The following is a 23631-nucleotide window of genomic DNA, read 5'->3' as shown; positions in this document are numbered from 1 at the left end:
TTTTGTTTAAAGGGTTTAATATTTAATATTTTTTGTTAACCATTTCCCCTCTCCAGCTTAAACACAGTTCTCCCAGACATCGATCAATATTAGTCTGAACGTTTAACAAGAAAACTAATCGAATATAAAAAGCAAAGAATGAGGATAAGATGGGAACTGCTTAGGCATATGCCTGGATTTACCTATTGTGCAGAAGTGCCTGGAAGGAGGTCAAAAAAGTCAAGATGGAAGCCGTGCGATCTTTTATACATGTTTTGATCGTTTCCATCGCATTTTGCCACTCTACGGTGTGCTTGTAGCTGGATTAGCCTGTTGTAAAATCAGTTCATTGTGATTTGTAAATACTAGAAGTCCCCGTCTTAACGACCGCAATTGAGGCTAGAATTTATGTTGCTAAGTGGGACATTTGTTAAAAGTTAGTTTTGTCCCATTTTACGACTTTTCTTGCCACTGTCGTTAAGTGAATCACCACAGCTGTTAAGTTAGTAACATGGTAGTAAAATGAATATGGCTTATCAGAAGTTCGCAAAAGGTGATCACATGATCCTGGGGCACTACAACCGTCATGACTACATGCCAGTTGCCAAGCATCTTAATTTTTATCATGTGACTATGGGGATGCTGCAAAAGTTTTAAATAGGGAAAAACCATTGTAAGATCTGTGGTGGCACAGTGGTTAGAATGTAATACTGCTGGCTAATTCTTCTGACTGCCAATAATTCGATTCCCACCTGGCTCAAGATTGACTCAGCCTTCCATCCTTCCGAGGTGGGTAAAATGAAGACCCAAATTGTTGAGGGCAACATGCTGATTCTGTAAACCGCTTAGAGAGGGCTGTAAAGCACTGTAAAGCAGGATATAAGTCTAAGTCACAGCTGTCAAACTCCTGGCCCACGGGCCAGATGCATCACGTGCTGGCCATGCCTACATCTGGTTTAGCAAAGGGGGGAAGGAGTCCCAATACATCACATGATGCCACCGTGATGACATGAGTTTGACACCCCTGATCTAAGGGCTGTTTGTTTATTTATTTATTTATTTATTTATTTATTTATTTATTTATTTATTTATTTATTTATTTTGTATGCCGCCCACTCCCAAGAGACTCAGGGCAGCTTAAACGTACAAAAAACCAAACAACATTAAAAGGTCCACAACATTCACAACTTAGGATGGGGCTGGACAAAATCAACAGCCCCAGGCCTGCCGGAACAGCCAGGTCTTAGTCACTTTGCGGAAGGCCGGAAGGGTAGTAAGGGTCCGGATCTTAACGGAGAGATTGTTCCATAGGGCCGGAGCAGCTGCAGAGAAGGCCCTCCCCCAGGGAGTTGCCAGCCGACACTGACCGGCAGATGGAATCCGGAGGAGGCCTAGTCTGTGCGATCTTATGGGCCTCTGGGAGGTAACTGGCAGGTAGCCAGGTCCGATACCATGTTGCTGTTGTTATAAGTCTCTTTTTTTCAGTGCTGTGGTAACTTGAAATGGTTACTCGGTGAATTGTTGTAAGTCGAAGAGTACTTATATTTGAAGAGACAAGATTGTTAGAAGTAAAAGTAAGGAATATAAAGTTGGTATATCTGATCAAGATTAAAATACGTATGTTGCTATTTATGGCAAATCTTAATAGACATTTGTTGACATAGGACAAAAATGACGAAGGTTTATGGATTTGTTTATAGTTCAGAGACGAGGTATGGGAAGAAGAAAATTATTTGCGAGAAAAGAAGGTGACAAATTTTAAAAATTGTTTATACATGGGATGAAAAGGGAAGTCACGTGTCGCATACTTCTTTCATTTTTGGTACTAGATTCTTATTTTTCAATTCTTTTTCTTTTCATTTTTCTCTTTCTTGCTTTTCTGTGCCTCCTATTTTTTTTATTCCTTTATTGATGTCTACTGTTATAATTGTAATATTTAATACAATGACTATTTTTTTTAAAAAAAGCAAAGAGGATTTAGCAGTAGGTAGAAAAAAGCTGCTCCACCGTGCCTCATTCGGGGAGCTATAATTCAATTGTTTCCCCGGATACAATCAGATGAAAAAGGTGATTATCCAGAAGACAGAAGGGGCTGACTGGACAGTCTCCAGCAAAGTGGCAGCTTGGATGAGCAGCGAACTGATTAATGCAGGTGGCTCCTTTAGCAAGGCAAAGCTGTGCACAGGAAAATGAAGAAAACTGCATGAGCAAAACCCATTCCAGCCAGATTCTTATGGGAATATTGCTGCAGCATTGTATTATCCTGTTTCAACAGTGCGTTTTGTACTGCTCAAGGGGAAGGGAAAGACCCAGGCAATGGCGACATCAAAGGTGAGGTGCCAGTAAAGGTGAACGCAGCCTGGGTGCATTGACGAGAACTCACCGATGTGTTATGTGACAGATGAATGCCAACCTGTCTTAAATCTAAGATTTACAAGACAACCATCCACCCTGTTGTACTGTATGGCACTGAATGCTGGGCAGCAACAACAGGAACCGAAAGCTACCTCCATGCCATGGAAATGCAAGTGCTCTGTTGGATATCGGGCATCTCCCCTGTTGTTGTTTTTGTTGTTGTTAGTTGAGAAGTGGTGTCCGGCCCATCGCGACCCCATGGACAATGTTTCTCCATGCCTTCCTGTCCTCTACCATCCTCTGGAGTCCATTCAAGCTCATGCCTACTGCTTTAGTGACTCCATCCAGCCACCTCATTCTCTGCTGTCCCTTTCTTCTTCTTTTGCCCTCAATCCTTCCCAGCATTCGGCTCTTCTCCAGGGAGTCCTTTCTTCTCATTAGGTGGCCAAAGTATTTCAGTTTCATCTTCAGGATCTGGCCTTCTAAAGAGCAGTCAGGGTTGATCTCCTCTAGGACTGATCTGTTTGATCGCCTTGCAGTCCAAGGGAATCACAGGAATCTTCTCCAGCACCAGAGTTCAAAGGCCTCCATTTTTTGGCACTCAGCCTTCCTTATAGTCCAACTTTCACAGCCATACATTGCAATTGGGAAAACCATAGCCTTGACTATATGCACTTTTGTTGGCAGGGTGATGTCTCTGCTTTTTACTTTACTCCCTTCTTGACCACATCACAAATGAGACCATTTGACAGCATTTTGGTGTGGCACCAATTACAGAGAAGATGAGAGAAGGCTGGCTCTGCTTGGATGGACATCTCCAGAGAGCAGCACCTTCCACCATGACCAAGACTGTCTACCAACTAGAGGTTAATGTCTGCCGACCCTGCGGGTGTCCAAAATAGAGATGGCAAGACACCATCAACAAAGATACGCAAGCTGCAGGCCTATGCCCTGGAGATGCAGCTGACCATGCAAAGTGGCATTCAATGATCTGAAAAGCAGACCATGCACCTCCGGGAATATGCTAGGGAGAAGAAAGCAGCAGCAGCAGCAGCAGCAGCAGGAGGAGGAGGAGGAGGAGGAGGAGGAGGAGGAGGAGGAGGAGACCCCCCACATGTTGAAAGGAACTGCAAAGATGCAACCAGGGAGCTAGTTTGGCAACAACATGGAAGTAGTTTGCCTTGGTCTCCTTCTGCAATATTTTTCTTTCTCCTCCCCACCCCCTGACATCTCATCCTAGAATTCCTTGGAGAGCTCTGCTCAGCCTTTTTCAAGTCAGCCAAGGTCATCTAGATGTTGTCAGCTAGTCATCTCTCTCCACTCAGGCCCTGCTCCTGATCCTTAGGAAATATCTCTGCAGTTTTCTGGGCAACCACGGAGAAGAAGTCATTTTTCATTGCTGTCTTCTAACTTATGTCTATGTATGTTTATGTAGGTGCCTTGGGATGTTCAAGCACTAATGAAGATCTGGCCTGGTGGACTTGTTGCTGTTGTTGTTCTTCTGTGATCCCACAAGGCTAGGTGAGCATTGCCACCTGTTTAGGCACCTGAGGAGCTTAGAGAGTCAGCCTTTTGAGCCTGAGAGCTCTCTCAACTTGTGTGTTCCTCCAGTCTACTATACACTATTCTTGAGCGTCATCTTTGGACCTTCCCCCTCAAGAATCTTGAACATGGTAGCTATCAATAAGAGAAGCCGCAATTTGTAACATCCACTCCGTTTTCATAGAATCATGGGATTTCAGGAGATTTTGAGGTTTTCTAGACCTGATCAGAGTAGGAATTTTAGATCATCCCAGACAAATGACTGACCAATCTTTTCTTGACAACCTCCAGTGATGGAGCAACCAAGTCTAAGAGACAAACCGTTCCATTGCTTAGTAGCTTTCCCAGTTAGGAAATTCATCTTTAGTATAAGTTTGAATCTCTCACCATATTTTTTTTTCTTCCATGGATTCTTGCCTTGCCCTCAGGTGCTAGTAGAATACATTTTACAACAGCGCTTCAAACACTGGAAACATTCTATTGTGTCTCCTCTTAGCCTTCTCTTCTTTAGGCTAAACATATCCAGTTCCTTTCATTGTCCTTTGAAGGATTTCACTATCTTTGTTGCTCTTTCTGGACTCTTTCCAGTTTCTTGGCACATTTTTTTTGTACTTTGTACTGTGTACTGTGGTGACCATAACTGGACCCAGTATTTGACTTCCGTACAGTTTCGAATCCCTCCTGCAGATGCTGTTTCCAGCAAGCTTTTCCATCTGTTCAGTAAACAGTATAGGCTTTCATTGCCTCTTTCTCTCTATGTACATCCACCCACCCATCCATCCATCCATCCATCCACCCACCCACACACCGATCTATCTATCTATCTATCTATCTATCTATCTATCTATCTATCTATCTATCTATCTATCTATCTATCTATCTATCTATCTATCTATCTATCATCTATCTATCTATCTATCTATCTATCTATCTATCTATCTATCTATCTATCTATCTATCTATCTATCTATCTATCTATGTCTATATCAATCCATCTATCCATCTATCCATCTATGCCAAAAAGGGAGTGTGCACACACACTCATCTGGGCCGCAACCCAGAAGAGGATCTGCCCAGGGGGCATGTGCATCCAGAAAATAAACTTCCGGTTTCCAGCACGTGCATGCGCAGCGGCCAGCTAGTCTTCCAGTTACTGGTGTGCATGTGCATGTGATAATCAGCTGGCCATGCGCATGCTCACACCAGAAAACAGAAGACCAGCTCTTCCAGTTTCCAGCACTGCTGCATGTACGAAGGCCAGCTGATTGTTGCACGCACTTGCATGCCAGAAAACCGGAAAAGGAACAAGCGAAGCAGCACGTGCCAGGTGACATGGCTCCGCTTGCCACTTCGGGCACGCGTGCCATAGGTTCACCATCATGGGCCTAGAATCTCTACATAGCCACAAGTGAACAAAGTCTAATCTCTCTTGACTTCCATTGAACCGTATCTAATTCCTAGCAGGTGCTAACCATTAGTTGAGAATGTTCTGCGCATAGGCATGAGTAGCAATACATCAGTTTAATTGGAGCTTCATGTGTGGATCTCTCAGGCCTGACAAATCCCACCTCTATCAGACCCTGTCTTTAAGAAGGATTAAGAGAAATTAGCACAGGTCCAGAGAACGACAACAAAGAGGATCCAAAGACTAGAAACTAAGACGGAAGAGGGATTTTTAGCTGTGAGGAGTAAGAGGAGGGATAAATTAGCACCTTTCAAATATTTGAAGCAATGATACATGGGAAGAGGACAGGAGTTGTTCTATCTTGTCCCAGTGTGCAGGACTGAGAATAATGAATTAAATTTCAGGAAGACAGACTCCAGTTGAATGTTAGAAAAATCTTATTGCCAGTCAGGGCAGTGGAAGAAATTGCTCAGAGCTGGGCTGTTTTACAGTGAATGTGCTCAAGTTGAAACTAACAATCATTCTGGGATGCTTTAATTTAGACTCCTGAACTGAGAGGAGTCAGTTCATGGTAATTTAGAATAGAATAGGATAACAGCATTGGAAGGAACCTTGGAGGTCTTCTAGTCCAACCCCCTGCTTAGGCAGGAAACTCTACACCACTTCAGATAAATGGTTATCCAACATCTTCTTAAAAACTTCCAGTGTTGGAGCATTCACAAGTTATGGAGGCAAGTTGTTCCACAGATTAATTGTTCTAACTGTCAGGAAATTTCTCCTTAGTTCTAAATTGCTTCTCTCCTTGATTAGTTTCCACCCATTGTTTCTTGTCCTGCCCTCAGGTGCTTTGGAGAATAGTTTGACTCCCTCTTCTTTGTGGCAACCCCTGAGATATTGGAAGACTGCTATCAAGTCTCCCCTAGTCCTTCTTTCTATTAAACTAGACATACCCAGTTCCTGCAACCGTTCTTCATATGTTTTAGCCTCCAGACCCCTAATTATCTTTGTTGCTCTTCTCTGCACTCTTTCTAGAGTCCCAACATTTCATGGTGATTTCATGATAATTTCATGGTTTCTCTTTATCATTCAGGTAGTCCTCAACTTATGACTGCAATGGTGCCTGCCCATTACCGTCATATATTCTGATGGTCAGAAATCAGTTCGCCCACATATCCAACATGACTTTACAATTTTTTTAATGGTGGTTGTTAAGCAAGTGTCAGGGTCATGAAATCAATGTTGTGGTCGTTAAGTGAACCAATGGCTTGCTCTGTGCCGGTTTTGCCGAAAACTGGAAGTAAATACAGGTAGTCCTTGACTTATGATTTGTTAACTAACTTTGCTCCATTTTACGATTTTTCTTCCCACGGTTGTTAAGTGGATTGGTGTAGTTGTTAAATTAGTCAAACTGTTATTAAATGAATCTGGCTTCCCCATTGACTTTGCTTTGTCAGAAGGTTGCAAAAGGGAATACTGCAATGGTCATAAATACGAGTCAGTTGCCAAGTGTCCAAATTTGGATCACATGACCAAGGGGATTCTACAGCGGTTGTAAGTGTGAAAGCTAGTCACTTTTTTCACTGCCATTGTAAGTTTGAACACTAAATGAACTATCGTAAGTCGAGGACCACCTGTATTAGTTTTTGGCAAAAACTATCATCAAACTTGGTCACGTGACAGGGAACACCGCAAATGGCTGTAATATGAGGGCCAGTTGCCAAGTGCAACTACAAAACACATGCAAATCCACGGAGAGAACACGGCCCTCATAATTTTGGAACTGGATCATAGTGTTGTGGCCTGGTAGCAGATTCAGACAGTGAGGAGGTTGGGAGGAAGGAACATGGGCCAGTCCGGGAGTCTGGGGAAGGCTCTGATGAGGGCTCTGTGTCGGAGGCAGAGACGGGGGCGGAGCCGTATGCCAGTTATCAGCTGCCTTCAGAGTCAGACATCAGTGAGGCAGATGAACAGCTGGAGCCTCTACCCAGTATGCGCATGCATAGAGTTGCCAGACAAAGGGAACAGCTAATAAACAGGGATCGACTTGGGAATAAGGCTACAGATGGACGATGAATGGCCCCTCCCAGGGGAAATAAAAGAGGAGGGAAAGGGGAGTGGAGTTTTCAGGAGAGAATTAGTTCGCTTAATTGGTTCGTGACTCTCCGAGACTCCTTGCTAAGTTTTGCAGATATCGGCCTGTCAGCTCTTCAAGCCAGATAAGGTCTGTGACTGTGAATCCTCCCTTGAAAGACTTTGCTGGAGGTAAATGAGCAGAATTCACACTAAATTAATAAAAGGGTTTTTTGTTGGGACAAGGAGTTTGCTTCATGCTCTTGGGACGCCTAGGTCAGAACATTCCCAAGGATGCCCATCGTAACTTCGAATGGTCAAAATTTAGTTTTAGACTTATATACTACTCTATACAGTGCATTCAGACCCCCTTCACTTTTGTCTATTTAGTTATGCTGCAGCCTGATTGCTGGCTGGGGAATTCTGGGAATTGAAGTCCATCTATCTTCAAGCGGCCAAAGATTGAGAAACACCGGTCTAGAAAATGGCGGGCAGGGAGAACTGACTGAGGCATCACTCCTGGGTCAGGAAATGGGTTAACCTGACAGCAGTCGGGATGTCTGGGTCAGCTGCACAGAAACAACACAGCCCGTGCATTAGACTTCAGCTTCTGAAGGAGTCTGTGCAGGTGTACATGCATTTATTTGGTGCAGGTCAATCTTCAGATTCACCACAACGGACTTGATCTATGCAAATTGTTCATCCTTTCCTCTGTTTCCCCAGAACTCTCTGCTGCTTTCTCTTCAATTAGCAGCCCTCCGACTGCCTTAATGAAAGCACTTGCTAAAGTGCACTAAGATGTCAACGTGAGACTGCAAATCCAAACTGGAAACAGCATGTTGTAAATCAATTGTCACTGCTCTGACAACTCCCCCAGGAGCACAGTGGGAAGCTATCCAAACTGAACTGGATGCTCCTTTCCCAAGTTAATCTCCTGGCTGGAGGACAAACATCCTTTCCTCTCTCTTTTGCTCTTCTTTTTGTCAAAGATTGCAGGGAGAGGTGTCCCGCTTGCAGAAAAAAAGTTATCCAATTTTTTCCCCCTTGCAGGGGCTCCATCAAACAGAAGCAAATTCTGTAAGAGATTCTCAGTCATCCAGGTCATGGTTGTCCCAAAGATGCTTTTTCAGGAGGCAACTGACTTTGGGTTTGTTTTTTTTAGGAGGTTTCGCTTTTCATCCAAGAAGCTTCTTCAACTCTGAAAAGATGGTGGGGAATGGAAGGATTTATATTCCTTGCAGACAGCTGGACATCTGCATCCTTTTAGAGGGTCATTGAGGCACTTGGAGGTTGATCTGTAGGAGGCAGCTCTATATCTCAACGGGCAAATTAGCCCAATAACAATGAAAATTAGAACAAAGAATGCAGAATAATAACTTGAAAGGGACTTTGGAGGTCTTGTACTCCAACCCTTTGCTCAAGCAAGACACCCTATACCAGTGGTGGCACTTGGTGCCAAAAAGGTCACATGGAAACGCTGTGTGCACATGCACTCATTGGAACTGCACTCTGGAAAAGTCGAACTTCCGGGCTCTAGCTTGCATGTGCGCCTGACAATCAGCTGGCTGGCATGCATGCGCAGAGCAGTTTTCAGCCCTGCCACACGTGAAGGGATCGCACTCCAGAAAAGCCAAACTTCCAGGTTCTGGCACACATGTACACCCAACAATCAGCTGGCCACGCGCATGCACACACCAGTTTTCAGCACTGCCACATGTGCACTCCAGAAAAGCAGAACTTCCAGGTTCTGGCACGCATGCATACCCAACAATCAGCTGGCCTTGTGCATGCACACACCAGTTTTCAGCACTGCCACATGTGCACTCCATAAAAACAGACCTTCCAGGTTCTGGCATGCATGCATACCCAACAATCAGCTGGCCACGCGCATGCACACACCAGTTTTCAGCACTGCCACATGTGCACTCCAGAAAAACAGACCTTCCAGGTTCTGGCACGCATGCATACCCAACAATCAGCTGGCCTCATGCATGCACACACCTGTTTTTGGCACTGCCACATGTGCACTCCAGAAAAGCAGAACTTCCAAGTTCTGGCATGCATGCATACCCAACAATCAGCTGGCCTCGTGCATGCACACACCTGTTTTTGGCACTGCCACATGTGCACTCCAGAAAAGCAGAACTTCCAAGTTCTGGCATGCATGCATACCCAACAATCAGCTGGCCTCGTGCATGCACACACCTGTTTTGGGCACTGCCACATGCATGAAGGACAACTGATTGTCACATGCGCATCAGAAACCCGGAAGACAAACAAGCAAGGCTGGGTGTGCCGGGCGACAGAGCTTCATGTGCCACTTTGGTCACGTATGCCATAGGTTTACCATTGTGGCTCTGTACCATTCTGGCTGTCCAATCTCTTCTAGAAATCCTCCCGTGATGGAGCACCCATAATTTCTGGAGGTAAGCTGGGGACATTGATTAATTGTTCTCACTGTCAGGAAATGTTTCCTTAATCCTAGGTTGGGTCTCTCTTTAATGATCTCCCGTCCCTTGATTCTTGTCCTGCCCTCAGGTGCTTTGGAGAACCGGCTGTTCTAGGTGACAGCTCCTCCGAGTAATTGAAAGCCTGCTATCTTCCATTAGTTTTTTTTTCTAGGTACTAATTAGTTTCTACAGAGTCTAGCAAGAGACACACAGGAAGAGCTGTTTACATTAGAAAAGCTACTTTTCAACTCTTTGATGGGAGCGGATTAGTGGCAGCTCATGTCTTATGCCCCTGTCTCCTGCCCACCTGCTGGTTAGATTATACAACATCCCTTTTCTGTTCTCTCCTTCCCCACTACCTGCCTTGCTCACTTCATCCCTGACAGTCCAGGTAATTAATGGCAAGGCAGAATGGAGGAATCATTAAAAAGAGAGTACAGAAAAATGTTTGCCAAGTGCCTTCTTCCTCAAAGCCTCTTTCCAGCCAGCTTAGCTGAAGGATGATCAAGGGATTTGTTTGAGTTCCATCAGTTATGCAAACTGATGCGATCCAACTTTCTCCATCTACACTTAGGCTGGGATCCAATTTTGCACTTCAAATGTGGCAAAGCAATCTGTAACACCAAAAAATTGCACCAATTAAAATGCACGCTTTATGAAATGTGTTCAGATTCAAAAATAATTGATTCTACATCCATGTTCTCCCATCTCTCTCTCTCTCTCTCTCTCTCACACACACACACACACACACACACACCGTACGCACACAGTTTGATGCAGAAATGCAGATACAGCCCCTGTATCTACATACACATTTAATATAGACATAAAAAAGATACTTTTTATTTTTTTACATTTATTCAATATTTTTATCCTGCCGTTATTACTTTATAAGTAATTTGAGGCAGTGGACATACATAATCCTCCTTCCTCTTCCCATTTCCCCCAAAAAACAACCCCGAGAGGTGGATTGGGCTGAGAGAGAGAATGACTGGCCCAAAATCATCCAGCTGGCCTTCATGTCTAAGGTGGGACTAGAACTCACAGTCACATGGTTTCTAGGCCAGCATCTTAACCACTACATCAAACTGGCTTTCCTATGATATACAGAGAGTTCTCGACTAATGACCAACATTTCTGTTGCTAAGTGAGACATTTTTAAAGTGAGCTTTGCCTCTTTCTTGCCATATTTGTTAAGTGAATCACTGCAGTTGTTCAGTTAGTGACATGGTTGTTAAGCGAATCTCGCTTCTCCATTGACTTTGCTCGTCAGAAAGTCGCAAAAGGGGATCATATGACCCTGTAAATATGAGTCATTTACCAAGCATTTGAATTTTGAGCATGTGACAATGGGGATGCTATAATCATCATAAGCGTGAAAAATGGACATAAGTCTATTTTTTCTGTGGCGTTATAACTTCGAACAGTCACTAAATGAACTGTTGTAAGTCGAGGACTACCTATACTGGACCATACACCACAGAAACAGACTCTGTTTCATAGAGGAGCCAGCAGAGGTGGTATTCAGCCAGTTCGGATCAATTTGGGTGAACTGGTAATGGAAATGTTTAGTAGTTCGGAGAACCGGCAAATACCCCCTCTGGTTGACCCCACTCCCATCATTCCCTGTCCTATATTCCCTTGTTTTTTAGCTCAGCTGATTCGTGTGGCAAAATGGATAACCACACCTCAGCTGAGCTAAAAAACAACTCAGCTCACTAGCGCTGACACCGAGGGCGGTTTTTGAGTGCTGCGCATGCGCGAGAAGCGCACTCTCATAGAACTGGTAGGAATAGATTTGGAATCCCACCACTGGGACCCAGGGAGTAACTTATCAGATATGGCACACCTCTCGTGTATCTTTCCAGAAAGGTATCCAGTTGAAGAAATTGGATTTTGAGGGGCAAGGATATTTCAGAAGAAAGGAACCACATATAGTATATTCCAGGAATGCAGAATAGAACAGAGTGTTTTAACACTTCCTGTCATGTCTTATAATCAGTGTGCATTCCCTACAGTTATTCCAACTTTGTATTATAGATCCAAAAGGAATCCTAGCTGGGTCTTCAATGTGTAATTTAGTGGTCAGACGCAGCAGGGGGTAGCAGCTGGTTGACCTTCACCGCTCTCATAAAACTAAGTGGAGTTAGATAATAGATTATTGGGAAATTCCCAAGGCCTGTTGCTAAGAAAACAACAGAGATTGGTCCAAGAAGCTGCCGGGTTCAAGGGAACCTTTTCCTTTCCTTTAATCCTTAGAAAGCAGATGTTTTGGTCTAAAGTCATTTCTAAAGCATAGGTTGCATTGTCAGAGTGTGCACAGCGGGACTACTATTTTGAGACAATCCAGGAGCAAAATACAGTACACAGAGGTTTTGTCTTTGAAACAGTGGTTTATATACAAGACTTCTATATACATACATACACGTGTTAGGCAAATAGCAAGCAAGCAAGCAATCTTCCACTCTACACAGGGAACCACAATGGAAATAGAACACGAGGAGAGAGCTACACGAGGAGAAAGGGACACCCGCACATGGCCTCCCTTATATATAAAACTTCTTAAAGTGGCAGTACCCCTGCTGACTCATCCTCATGTCATCATCTCGGTTTACAGCCTTACAGTAGCTGGTCAGCTATTAAATCGTCATTGCCCTGACATGCATTTGTTGAAAATTTTAAACCAAGAATTATTAAATATTGAATCACACACCACACAAGTAATAGATTCATGCTGCCTTCAACCATTCAGCTTTTTGGTTCATTTTCACCCCCCGTATTTGTAAACCACCTGATCATGTAGGGGTCAGCATAATTCTCAATTTTGGGGGCAGAGGGATTCCCCCAGCCTCCTTCCCGAATCAATTATTCAGATCTAGTCAACAAATTGAAGAAAATACCACACTTCTATTAACTAAAAGAACTCTAGAATACTTTAGTGACTTTTAGACTGGATTCGCTTAACTGTAGACTATAAAAGAAGTGGATCTGGATATGTTATGTCTTAGCATGCATGGGAAATCCACTCATCATCTTAATATATTAGGTGGATAGGTCTATGTTATTAAGCCATGAAACGTTTTATTTGTTTTAACCAAAGTATGCTCCATAAATAGAGAAATTATTTTTCGCTAATTTCCGTTTCAAGTTTAGCAGACTGCACGAACCCAGTTAAATTTTGGGCAAATATTTGAGGTCTTCCTTTTACACTGTTGGAAATAAAACACTGACTTAAATAACATTTGGAAGGCTTCCACAGACTTTAAAAAAAAAATCCTCCTCCTTGTTTTGCCTCCTGTGTTCGCAACAGGTTGCTTTGCCTTCCTTCCTTTCATCATGGATGTCACTTGTAAATTATGTCACCTTGGACAGCTCCATGATATCCTTCCGAAAATTAATTAGGAGCTGTTCTGATAATTGGATTAACATAAAATTACATGACAGAGGGGGAAAAGCAAGAAAGGTAGGAACGATTATCATAAGCCAAATATAGCAGTGTTGAAGGGTTTCAGGGTGAGGAGGAGAGATGGTGTTCAGTATGCAGAGTCCTGACCCTTTGGGGAAAAGGGGTGGGGCTAGGAGTGTGTGGTTGTGGATGCCATCTTGATTTTTTTTTGCCCCTCTGAGGGCCACCTTACTTCTGGTGATACGCAATGGTAAAAGAGACCGTGGCACGACAAAACCGCGCTCGACTAAAGCGCGCCCGATTAAACCGCGTCGCTGACGTCATCAACAGGGCGACAACAGCGAGCGCGGAGAAAGAAGGGCGCTTTAAATAGCGCTTTGAAAGCAAGCCGATTCAACTTAAGGTAAGGGTTAGGTTTAGGGTTAGGTTTAGGGTTAGGTTTAGGGTTAGGTTAAGGGTTAGGGTTAGGTTTAGGGTTAGGTTAAGGGTTAGGATTAGGTTTAGCGTTAGGTTAAGGGTTAGGTTTAGGGTTAGGTTAAGGGTTAGGTTTAGGGTTACGTTTAGGATTAGGTTTAGGGGGTTAGGTTTAGGTTTAGGGGTTAATTTTAGGTTCAGCGTTTACAGCGTGCTTTTTTCTCTGCGCTGTTGTCGCGCTGTGATGACGTCAGCTACGCGGTTTCGTCGAGCACCCTTTAGTCGAACGCGGTTTTGTGGTGGAACCAGAAGAGACACCTAAGAATGTGATGGTGGGATATTTGTGAACTGCTCTTGGTAGAACATCTGACTCTTGACCCAGATGTGATTGCCTAGAAACAAGCCACGGATGTGAAAAATAGTTTCTGAAGATTTACTGATCCTTCCTTAGTCCTTGGGAAAGCTATATTTCCCCGGAGTTCCCTGGAACAGCACTTCAAATAGCAGAGAAATGGAAGATGGGAAATTACTCCTGACTAATGCCAGGCCGAATGGGGGCCATGCCAGGGGTGGGTTCCTGCCGCCATTACTACCCAAAAAATTCAGCACCCCAAAAATTCAAGTCATAAAATTGTCAAAGTTGGAGACCCCTGCTCTGGAGAACTAAAAAGCAGGTGAGTAAATGGATAAATCATATGATTTAGCCTCCAGCCCGCCCCTAACAAAAATGCTAGGGGCCTGGGGGCTAAATTGTATGAGGAATAGCTAAGGGAACTAGATATGTTTAGCTTAATGAAGAGAAGGTTTAGGGGAGACATGATAGAATCTTCCAATACTTGAAGGGTTGTCTTAGGGAAGGGGGCATTGGTTTATTCTCCATAGCACTTGAAGCAGTTCAGGCTGCTGCTACTGCCAGTTTGCTCAGGGATGTGCCGTGCGCACACAGAAGCCAAAAACAAGATGGCGGCACCATAGGAAAACCGATTCAGGGGCATGGCCAGTTCCAGCAACCCAAGCTAGCAAGTTACTATCTATTCGGTCCAAACTGGTAGGAACCCACCTCTGACTTGAAGTTGGTGTGCGCTCACATTTGAGAACTGGTAGAGAAGGTAAGTAAATCCCACCACAGAACAGAACAGAACGGAATAGAATAACAGAGTTGGAAGGGATCTTGGAGGTCTTCTAGCCCAATACCCTGCTTAGGCAGGAAATCCTACACCACTTTAGACAAATGGATATCCAATATCTTCTTAAAAACTTCCAGTGTTTGAGCATTCACAACTTCTAGAGGCAAGCTGTTCCGCTAATTAATTGTTCTAATTGTCAGGGAATTTCTCCTTAGTTCTAAGTTGCTTCTCTCCTTGATTAGCTTCCACCCATTGCTTCTCAGGTGCTTTGGAGAATAACTTGACTCCCTCTTCTTTGTGGCAGTCCCTGAGATATTGAACACTGCTATCAAGCCATACTATGTTCCTATCAAGGCACTCCAAGAAAGCATTTGCTTTTTTGAACAGAAACACCTCCCTCCCCCCAAAAAACTCAAGATCATACATTTCTTATATTTAAAGTGAGGAGTGTTAATCTGAGAAGGTTACACATTCCACACCAGAAGTAAATGAAGGTGGAGACACCTTCATCATCCAGTTCCTAAGACAAGGTTTTCTGAGGTGGAACTAGCGCAGAGGTGGTATTCAACAGGTTCTGACCAGCTCTGGAGAACCGGTAGTGGAAATTTTGAGTAGTTAAGAGAACCGTTAAGTACCACCTCTGACTGGCCTCGCTCCCATCTATTCTCTGCCTCCCAAGTCCCAGCTGATCAGGAGGGAATGGGGATTTGACAGCAACCTTCCCCTGGAGTGGGGAGGGAATGGAGATTCTACAGTATCCTTCCCCAGCCATGCCCACCAAGCCACGCCCACAGAACCGGTAGTAAAAAAAAACTGAATCCCACTACTGGACTAGCGTCTACATTTTGAGGTGGGACTGGCATCTTTTAGATTAAAGAGTTATTCCCCCCCACACACACACACACTTAGAGCCGAGGTGGCGCAGTGGGTAGAGTGCAATACTGCAAGCCACTTCAGCTGACTGCTATCTGCAGTTCAGCGGTTGAAATCTCACCGGCTCAGGGTTGACTCAGCCTTCCATCCTTCCGAGGTGGGTAAAATGAGGACCCAGATTCTGGGGGCGATATGCTGACTCTGTAAACCGCTTAGAGAGGGCTGAAAGCCCTATGAAGTGGTATATAAGTCTAACTGCTATTGCTATTGCTATAGAAGGACCCTTGCCTGAACAGTTTAATGGAAAGCTGGAGACATGACAGAACTTAGAATTCAGCATATAGTTTTGTCTGAAGTCTGATTTGCACTTTATTAAAAGTGGCACCAGCAGACAGTTCCACAAAGGCAAACAGCTGAGCTAAACTGATCATTTCCATACACAGCAGTGGATCTGGGGACTAATTAAATCTCCTGCTTTTCTCTCACGCAGTTCTCAGTCATGGAACATCAGTTACCAAATATTGTGTCAGAAAAGTGGAATAACATCTCCTGCACATTCAACAGGCAGCAGCTAGAACCAGCCTGGTAATGTTAGCTGGTTCCCTCCGTCCGCCTCCCAGCCCTGAATCGTTTCTAAAGAATATAATTTGCTTGCACAGAGAGGACAGATAGTCCTCAGTTTAAGACCACAATTGAGCCCCAAATTTCCACTGCTAAGCAAGACGGTTGTTAAATGAGCCATGTGCTTTTTTTGATACAGTCGCTAAGTGAATCATGCATTTGTTAAGCGAATATGACTTTCCCACCTATTGACTTTGCTTGTTGGAAGCTAGCTAGGAAGTACCAAGGTGTTTTTTTTCAAAAGGCAACTGGAATTTCTGGTTTTTCTTTGAAGACATTTTGCTTCTCAGCCAAGAAGCCATAAAAAAATAGAATAACAGAGTTGGAAGGGACCTTGGAGGTCTTCTAGTCCACCCCCTTGCTTAGGCAGGAAACCCTACACCCCTTCAGACAAATGGTTATCCAACATTTTCTTAAAAACTTCCAGTGTTGGAGCATTCACAACTTCTGGAGGCAAGTTGTTCCATTGATTAATTGTTCTAACTGTCAGGAAATTGATCCTAAGTTTTAAGTTGCTTCTTCTGACTGAATGGTGAGAAATAGAGGGATTTAAACTCCTTGCAGACAGCTGATCATTTGCATTCTTTTAGCAAGTTGTTAAAGCCACCTGGAGGTTTATCTGTGTCCTCAGGGTCACCTGAGTGTTGCAAATGGGTGTGGAGCCTTCTTGGAACTGCTGAAAGGATTGTCTTGTAGATTGGAGATAGATGATGTGGTATCCCTCCTCCTCTATTGAGAGAGGGCTGTCCAATTTTGATATAGATGGCCTCTTGGACCCCTCTTTCAAACCGGCAATCCTCTCTGTCCAAAATGTGGACTTTGAAGAAAAACCAGAAAGTCCAGTTGCCTCTAGAAAAAGCACCTTTGGGGACAACCATGACCCAGATGATTGAAAAATTCCATAGACATCTAGCTAGGAATGCTATAAATGGTGGTTGGAAGATCCCAGGGACACTGCAACTATCATTAATACATGCCAGTTGCCACGCCCCTGAATTCTGATCATGGAATCGTAGTTTCATGGTTCTGTCAGAGCCTGAGTCCGCGGAGGAGGAAGAGCCAGAACTGGGACCAATGGAGGAAGAAGGCGCAGCCTTGTTGGTTCCAGAGGAATGACTGGAGGAGCAGGATGAGACAGCCCTGGTCCTTTGGGCCTGGGAAGGATTACCAGCGAGGAAAAATGGGCGCATGACGACCGAGAGAGCAGGGAAGAGAGGGCAGGCGGTGGAGCGACGAGCAACAACATGTTTCTTCCTTTTCACATCCAGAGAAACATAATATTCTGCCTTTTCAGTATTTCTTAGGATATTTCATTTTTTCTGGGAGAGGGCTGAGTGATAACTTCCTATAAAACAAACAACAAGCTCTGAGTTGTTTAGTGTCATTCTACTTATAAAGGGTAGAACATTGTTGTCATTACATTGACTGTCCGTCAGGCAAGAGCTTGATGGTAACCAGCAGCTTCTACCTCAACCCAGAAGGTCACTGCAAAGGTTCATATAATATACTGTAGAGTCAGCCACTAACCCAATCAGCATTCCATGACATTAGATCTAGCAGCATCCACTCACACTAACAGGGTCAAGAGTTCCTTGTTTCCAAAGGTACTGATATTCCATAGCCCCTTAAGTTAGAAAAGTATTGCTAAGAATCCAATTGCTTTCCGTTTGAAGGATTAATTTCCGGCATGAAAGATCAAGTCCATTAAACTATTTATTGCTAATCATGACCTATGCTCAGGGGTCATCTCAGCTAATGGTTAGCACCTGCTTGGATAACAGTGAATGGCATTCAAGGGAGGTGGCTACGTAGGGATTCTAGGCTGATCCTTCTTTTAACTCTGCCCCCAGGTTCCATCACTCCTTCTCCTACAATTGACTTCCAGTAAACTGCCAGGATATCCTTGAAAATTAGTGGCTCAGCATGGTCTCTAGTTGGAATGGAACCTCTAGCGCAAGGGTGTCAAACTGGCGGCCCACAGGCCGGATGCGTCATGCACAGGCCACGCCTACCCCAGCTCCATGAATGGGGAAACTGTCACAAAACATCACGTGACAGCAATGCGATGCAGCTAGTTTGACAGCTAGTGGTCTAGAGCAATGTCTCTCCACCTAAAATCTTTTAAGATCGGTGGACTTCAGCTCCACATGCTGTCCAGGGAATTCTGGGAGCTGAAGTCCACACATGTTTAAAAGGGCTAAGGTTGAGAAACACTGTTATCGAATTCTCCATAATGATCAATTTCCAAAATGTTAAAGTGAGCATACCGCTAATCTCCAGGCTAGTCACCACCTCAAGAGCTCTCTTTCCGATATTTCAGGTTTGTTGCATTTGCATGCTTAAGATTTCCGGAAGCAGAAATGAATAAGAGTATTGTGGATGACGGAAATAAGATAAATCATACTTTACAGTTGGTGGGCGCAGAAACGGTGATTCATATAAAGACTCGGAAACGTTGCAGCTGTTGACATTTGAGATACATGATAAAATATACAGTAATAGTATAAATGCATCATAATAGAATCTCGCTCGACTCAGAGCCGCAGGGCACACTGGCTTGGAATTTGAAGAGGAATTATTCCACATATCCGGAGGACACTAGACTGAGAAAGTTGGGAAGAGATAGCATCTGGTCTCATGTTATGCATGCCTTGGCTATCAACAGCCTCGTATACAGCTATGTCTCTCCTTTCCTCCCAGACATTCAGGAGAGAATTAACATCCCTATGAGCGAAATTGGAAAAGGAGAATGAAATTCTCACGTCTGATCCACTGGATGATGGTTACTAGTGAAAATCTTATTTAAAAGCTAAAATGACTTTCTCCGAGAAGCCCTTTCCTGTTTTCATGTGTTTCCAAACCTCTTAAGAATTAATTTGCTCTAAGAATTAAATTCCCTGAGGCAAACCATTGTTTTTACAACAGGGAGGATGTTCGGCACCATTAAAGGAGGACAAAAGTGGATAATTAAGACATGCTACCATATCTATCTCCTTTGACAAGTTCAAGGAACATCCAGATTAAAAGGGGGAGATAGGATGTTTAACCATTTTTTCCCACTATTAGAAGAGAAAGAGATAAACTCTATTTACATGTTTAGATAAACCACACATAGAGATAAACCACATTTACACACTGTTCAATGAAAAAGCTAATAAGGAAACAAAATCAAAAATCAGAACACAACCTCTGCAGCTACCAACACCAAATAAAGCAGGGATTGATCCCAAGCAAATAATCAAACAGAAAGCAATAACCTAATCAAGGAATGACCAAGAATAAAACCGCACTCCCATCAATACAAGCAAGGCAAGATACTATATATGAACAGGAAACAAATGCCACACTCTGTTCTCACTGATGATGTTACCAGGTTGGGTAATGAAACGGCTGCAAACGAACAAGCAAGCTCAGAGAGCACCAAGTCCTTTTTTCCTCTCTTTTTTCTCCAAAAATAGTCCTCCCAAAGAGTTTACACTTTAAGATTAAAAAATCTAGGTCACATATAAGTTATGAACCCGCAGCAAACTTTGGATGGTAGAGAACAATTTAGAAAAGTGAACTGCACTGAAATAGATAGGAAATCTCTTCCCTGCTTCTCTGAAACCGGACATACACGTGAATCAGAAATGGTATTCACTTACCTTTCCTACCGGTTCACAAATGTGAGAGCATGTGTGCGTCCGTGGATATGCCCAGCCTTCTTCGCATGTGTTTTGGCTAAAATAAGGGCCTAATTGGGATGCCATAGAGTCGGGGCAGGTGGGCAGGGCCACCTGCAATTTCTGCTACCGGTTCGGGTGAACCGGTACAAACTGGCAGAATAGCCCCTCTGATCTGAATCCATGGATCATTGTCCTTTCAAGAAAGGGCTGTTGGGAAGATTATCCTCTATCCAGTCTAGCTTCACTTGACAGATAACAAGTACTAAAGGGCCTGAGCAACAGATTGAGCCAAATGACAAGGGAAAAGAAGTCCATCTGTTCATTAAACCATGTAAGATGTCTTCTGGAAGCAGCCAGTTCCCTGCAACCGATCACTCTCATTTGGATGTTGTTTTGTTTACCGTTAAATTTTCTATTCTTTTGTCCTTAATTGTCTTTAATTAATGGTCTGCCTTTCAATTAATCTTCCCATTAGTGCAAAACTGTAGCAGTAAATACAAACAAAAAAAATGTGGGGAGCCAAACGCCAGAAATAGATTCAAACTACGCTTGCAAGCTCAACTGCTTCCCTTCTGGCTTGGCATCCACAATCGGAGGCGTTGACCCTATTTGTATTTATACAGCCATACTTGACTTCATCACCATTAACTCAGTGGTGGGATTCGAATAATTTAACAACCGGTTCTCTGCCATAATGACCAGCTGGGTAGGCGTGGCTGGGTGGTCATGTGACTGGGTGGGCATGGCCAATTCAATGTCACTCATGTTGATGGGTGCTTTGCCTAAACTGTTGCAATATAATAAGGGTTAACCAGAGAGGCAGTTTCTGTAAGCAGGGCAAGAAAGATTACCATATTTTTCAGAGTATAAGATGCGATGTCAGCTTCTGCTTTGCTGTTGCTTCAGCTGCCATTGAAACGGGGAGGGAGGGCATGGTATTTTGGATGGAGTTACTCGTTGTGCTGGAGGAGTGTTCTGGAGGTCTTTGGATGGACAGACTACGCATGCGTGGGGGTTTCCCGCCTGGACTAACGGCACTGACATTCCATCTTCGTGATGCCTTTTGAAGTTATCTCACACCTGACACTTGAAGGACTTATGATTGGACTAGGCCTATGATGCCAGGGGGTGTGGAATGGGCTATTCTATATATCAACTGCTTTCGCGCCTAATTAACCAGACTTCGCTATGCAATCGCTCTTTAACCATTTTTAATTAGTAAAAGTACATTTGATTTTCCACAAATGGAGTCTCGTGGTTTTCTTTCCTGATTATTAAATGGAGAGGTGCTGACACGCAGCTTTTTTCCTCAAAAAAGAGGCTGAAAATCTGGGTGCATCTTATACATCAAATACAGCATTTTTTGCCTCCTGAAGCCTTACCCCTTTCACTAAAATGGCTGTGCATGGCCTTTCAGAGAGCTCCTGGGGGCTGGGGAGGGCAGAAATAAGCAAACAAATGGGCCTTTTTTGCCCCGCTAGACCCCAGCAGCACTCTATAAGCCCCCATAAGGCTATGCATGCAATTTTTTTGACAAAAAACAGACTCGTTTTTGTGAAAAATGGGCCGTTTTTTGCTCTTTTTTGCTCTTCCAGGAGCACTCTGCAACCCCCCCCCCAAAGCTATTCATGCCTTTTATTTAAAAAAATGGGTCTGTTTCATGAAAAACAGTCATTTTTGGAAGGTTTGACGAGTGCAAAAACTTTTTTTTTCCTTTCGGAAAGCTTTTTAGAGTGATTGATGAGAATTACATTGATCAAGTGCTGTGCCAGCAGAAACAAAGTCTTAGGTGCTGGAGGTTGTCAGATTTCCTTCTCTAGCACATGGATAAATACACCTGGAAACATCTACCTACCTACCTACCTACCTACCTACCTACTCTCTCTCTCTCTCTCCCTACCTACCTACTGTGTGTCTCTCTCTGTCTCTGTCTCTCTCTCCCTCTCTATCTACCTACCTACTCTCCCTCCCTCCTGTATTTCTCTCTCTCTCTCTCTATCCCTCTATCTACCTACCCACCTACTCTCTCACTCTCTACCTACCTACTGTATTTCTCTCTCTCTCTCTCCCTCTCTCTCTCTCTCTATCCCTCTATCTATTTACCTACTCTCTTTCCCTACCTACCTACTGTATTTCTCTCTCTCTCTCCCTCCCTCTCCCTCTACCTACCTACTTTTTTTTATTTGCCTCTTCAAAACCTTGGTGCATCTTATACTCAGGTGCATCTTATACTCTGAAAAATATGGTAGGTTAGAAACAACACCAGAATGTTTCCTTCCTGCCTTCCTTACAGAATTAGTCCTGTAAAATGGGAAAAAAATGAAATGAGATTTCTTCGAACAACCAATTATCCGAACTCCTCATAAAGTTAACAATCAGTTATCCCGAATTGGTGTGAACTGCCTGAATCCCACCACTGCATTAATTCCTGCAAATGGAGTAACTCCCATTTTGGAAGAGTTCAGGAAAGGGAAAGTCTCCCTGGATCCAAACATGACTCCTGGAGAGCAGAAATACATCTAAGATGCTCTCTTGATGCCAAGAGTGAACCAGCTCAAGTGCCCATATACATCATCAAGACAATTGTGCTTCTTTTTCACCGGTGGTAATTCACAGACAAACAACTACAATGGTACCTCAAGAAATAACAGAATAGCAGAATAGAATAACAGAATAACAGAGACCTTGAAGGTCTTCTGGCCCAACCCCCTGCCTCAAGCAGGAGACCCTACAGCATTTCCGAGAAATAGCTACTCCATCTCTGATGAGTTACTACAGCACACCAATAACCAGAATAGGAATCATGCCCAAGACAACAGAGGTAGTAGTACTTTCACAGAAAACACTCCAAAAGTTTGACTTCCTACCTGTCGGAGCCCTTTTAAGAACTTCTTCCGTTTCCTGAGATGTTGACAAAGGCCGAGGTCATTCTCCCGATCGGAACTGTAGTGGTGATGGTGATGGTGGAAGTGGTGATAGTGCAACCGACTCTTTTTTAGGTGGTAGGGCAGCCCATTAGCAAGCACTTCTCGTTTCTTCTTTGCTAAGGGATCCCGATGCTTGTTCGCAAGGTCAGGTGGCTTCACCACGACATCTTTCTGTTTACAACCAGGAAGAAGAAGAAGAAGAAATTGTTAGGTAAGCTCCCTGTTGGGAGAGTGAGTGCATTCAGAGAAGCGTTGTGAGAGTGTTGTTGGAGAACACACAAACCAGCATACAGAGACACTGCAGTTTAAACAGGCTTTTACTTTCATGGAAATAGAGGTATCAGAGTCCATCAAACAGTCCAAGTCATACACGGTTAAGACAGTCAGTCATCCATGTCTTTCAGTTAAGGGATCATTCAAATAACATAGTCCATAATCATACAAACAGTCTGGTACTCAAAGTTTGCTAGCAGTTGCAAAACTTACAATAGCTCACTTTACGGCACCTCTAACAGCCAGCTTCCAAATACTCAGATCAGATCAGCATCTAAGAGTGATTCTGGCTCCATCTTATGGCCAATTGAGGAAACAGCAACCAATCACATTTACAGCATGATTTAAAGAAACAGGTATAGCATTGTTACATGATTTATATATTGACAGTCCAACTGTTAGATTATATTCCTATCAGAAATGGTCATAAAAAATATTTTCACATAATGACTGGAAGTCCCAAAGATGCTTTTTCAGGAGGCAACTGGACTTGTTGTTTTTTTAAGACGTTTCGCTTCTCATCC

At 43.6% G+C, this 23631-nt stretch overlaps 1 protein-coding gene across 1 annotated transcript in view; it reads right to left on the bottom strand.

Moving 5' to 3' along the window:
* Positions 1-23631, bottom strand: part of LOC116507789 (autism susceptibility gene 2 protein-like) — a 497199-nt gene that overhangs the window by 220596 nt on the left and 252972 nt on the right. Inside the window, exon 2 of the mRNA XM_032216120.1 lies at positions 22775-23005. Coding sequence (XP_032072011.1) covers positions 22775-23005 — 231 coding nt within the window. The remainder of the gene's footprint in view (positions 1-22774; positions 23006-23631) is intronic.

The sequence above is a fragment of the Thamnophis elegans genome, chromosome 4 (genome assembly GCF_009769535.1).
Source record: "Thamnophis elegans isolate rThaEle1 chromosome 4, rThaEle1.pri, whole genome shotgun sequence".
Lineage (NCBI taxonomy): Eukaryota > Metazoa > Chordata > Lepidosauria > Squamata > Colubridae > Thamnophis > Thamnophis elegans.
The sequence above is the reverse complement of the archived record's forward strand: the minus strand, read 5'-3'. Positions and strand labels throughout refer to the sequence as shown.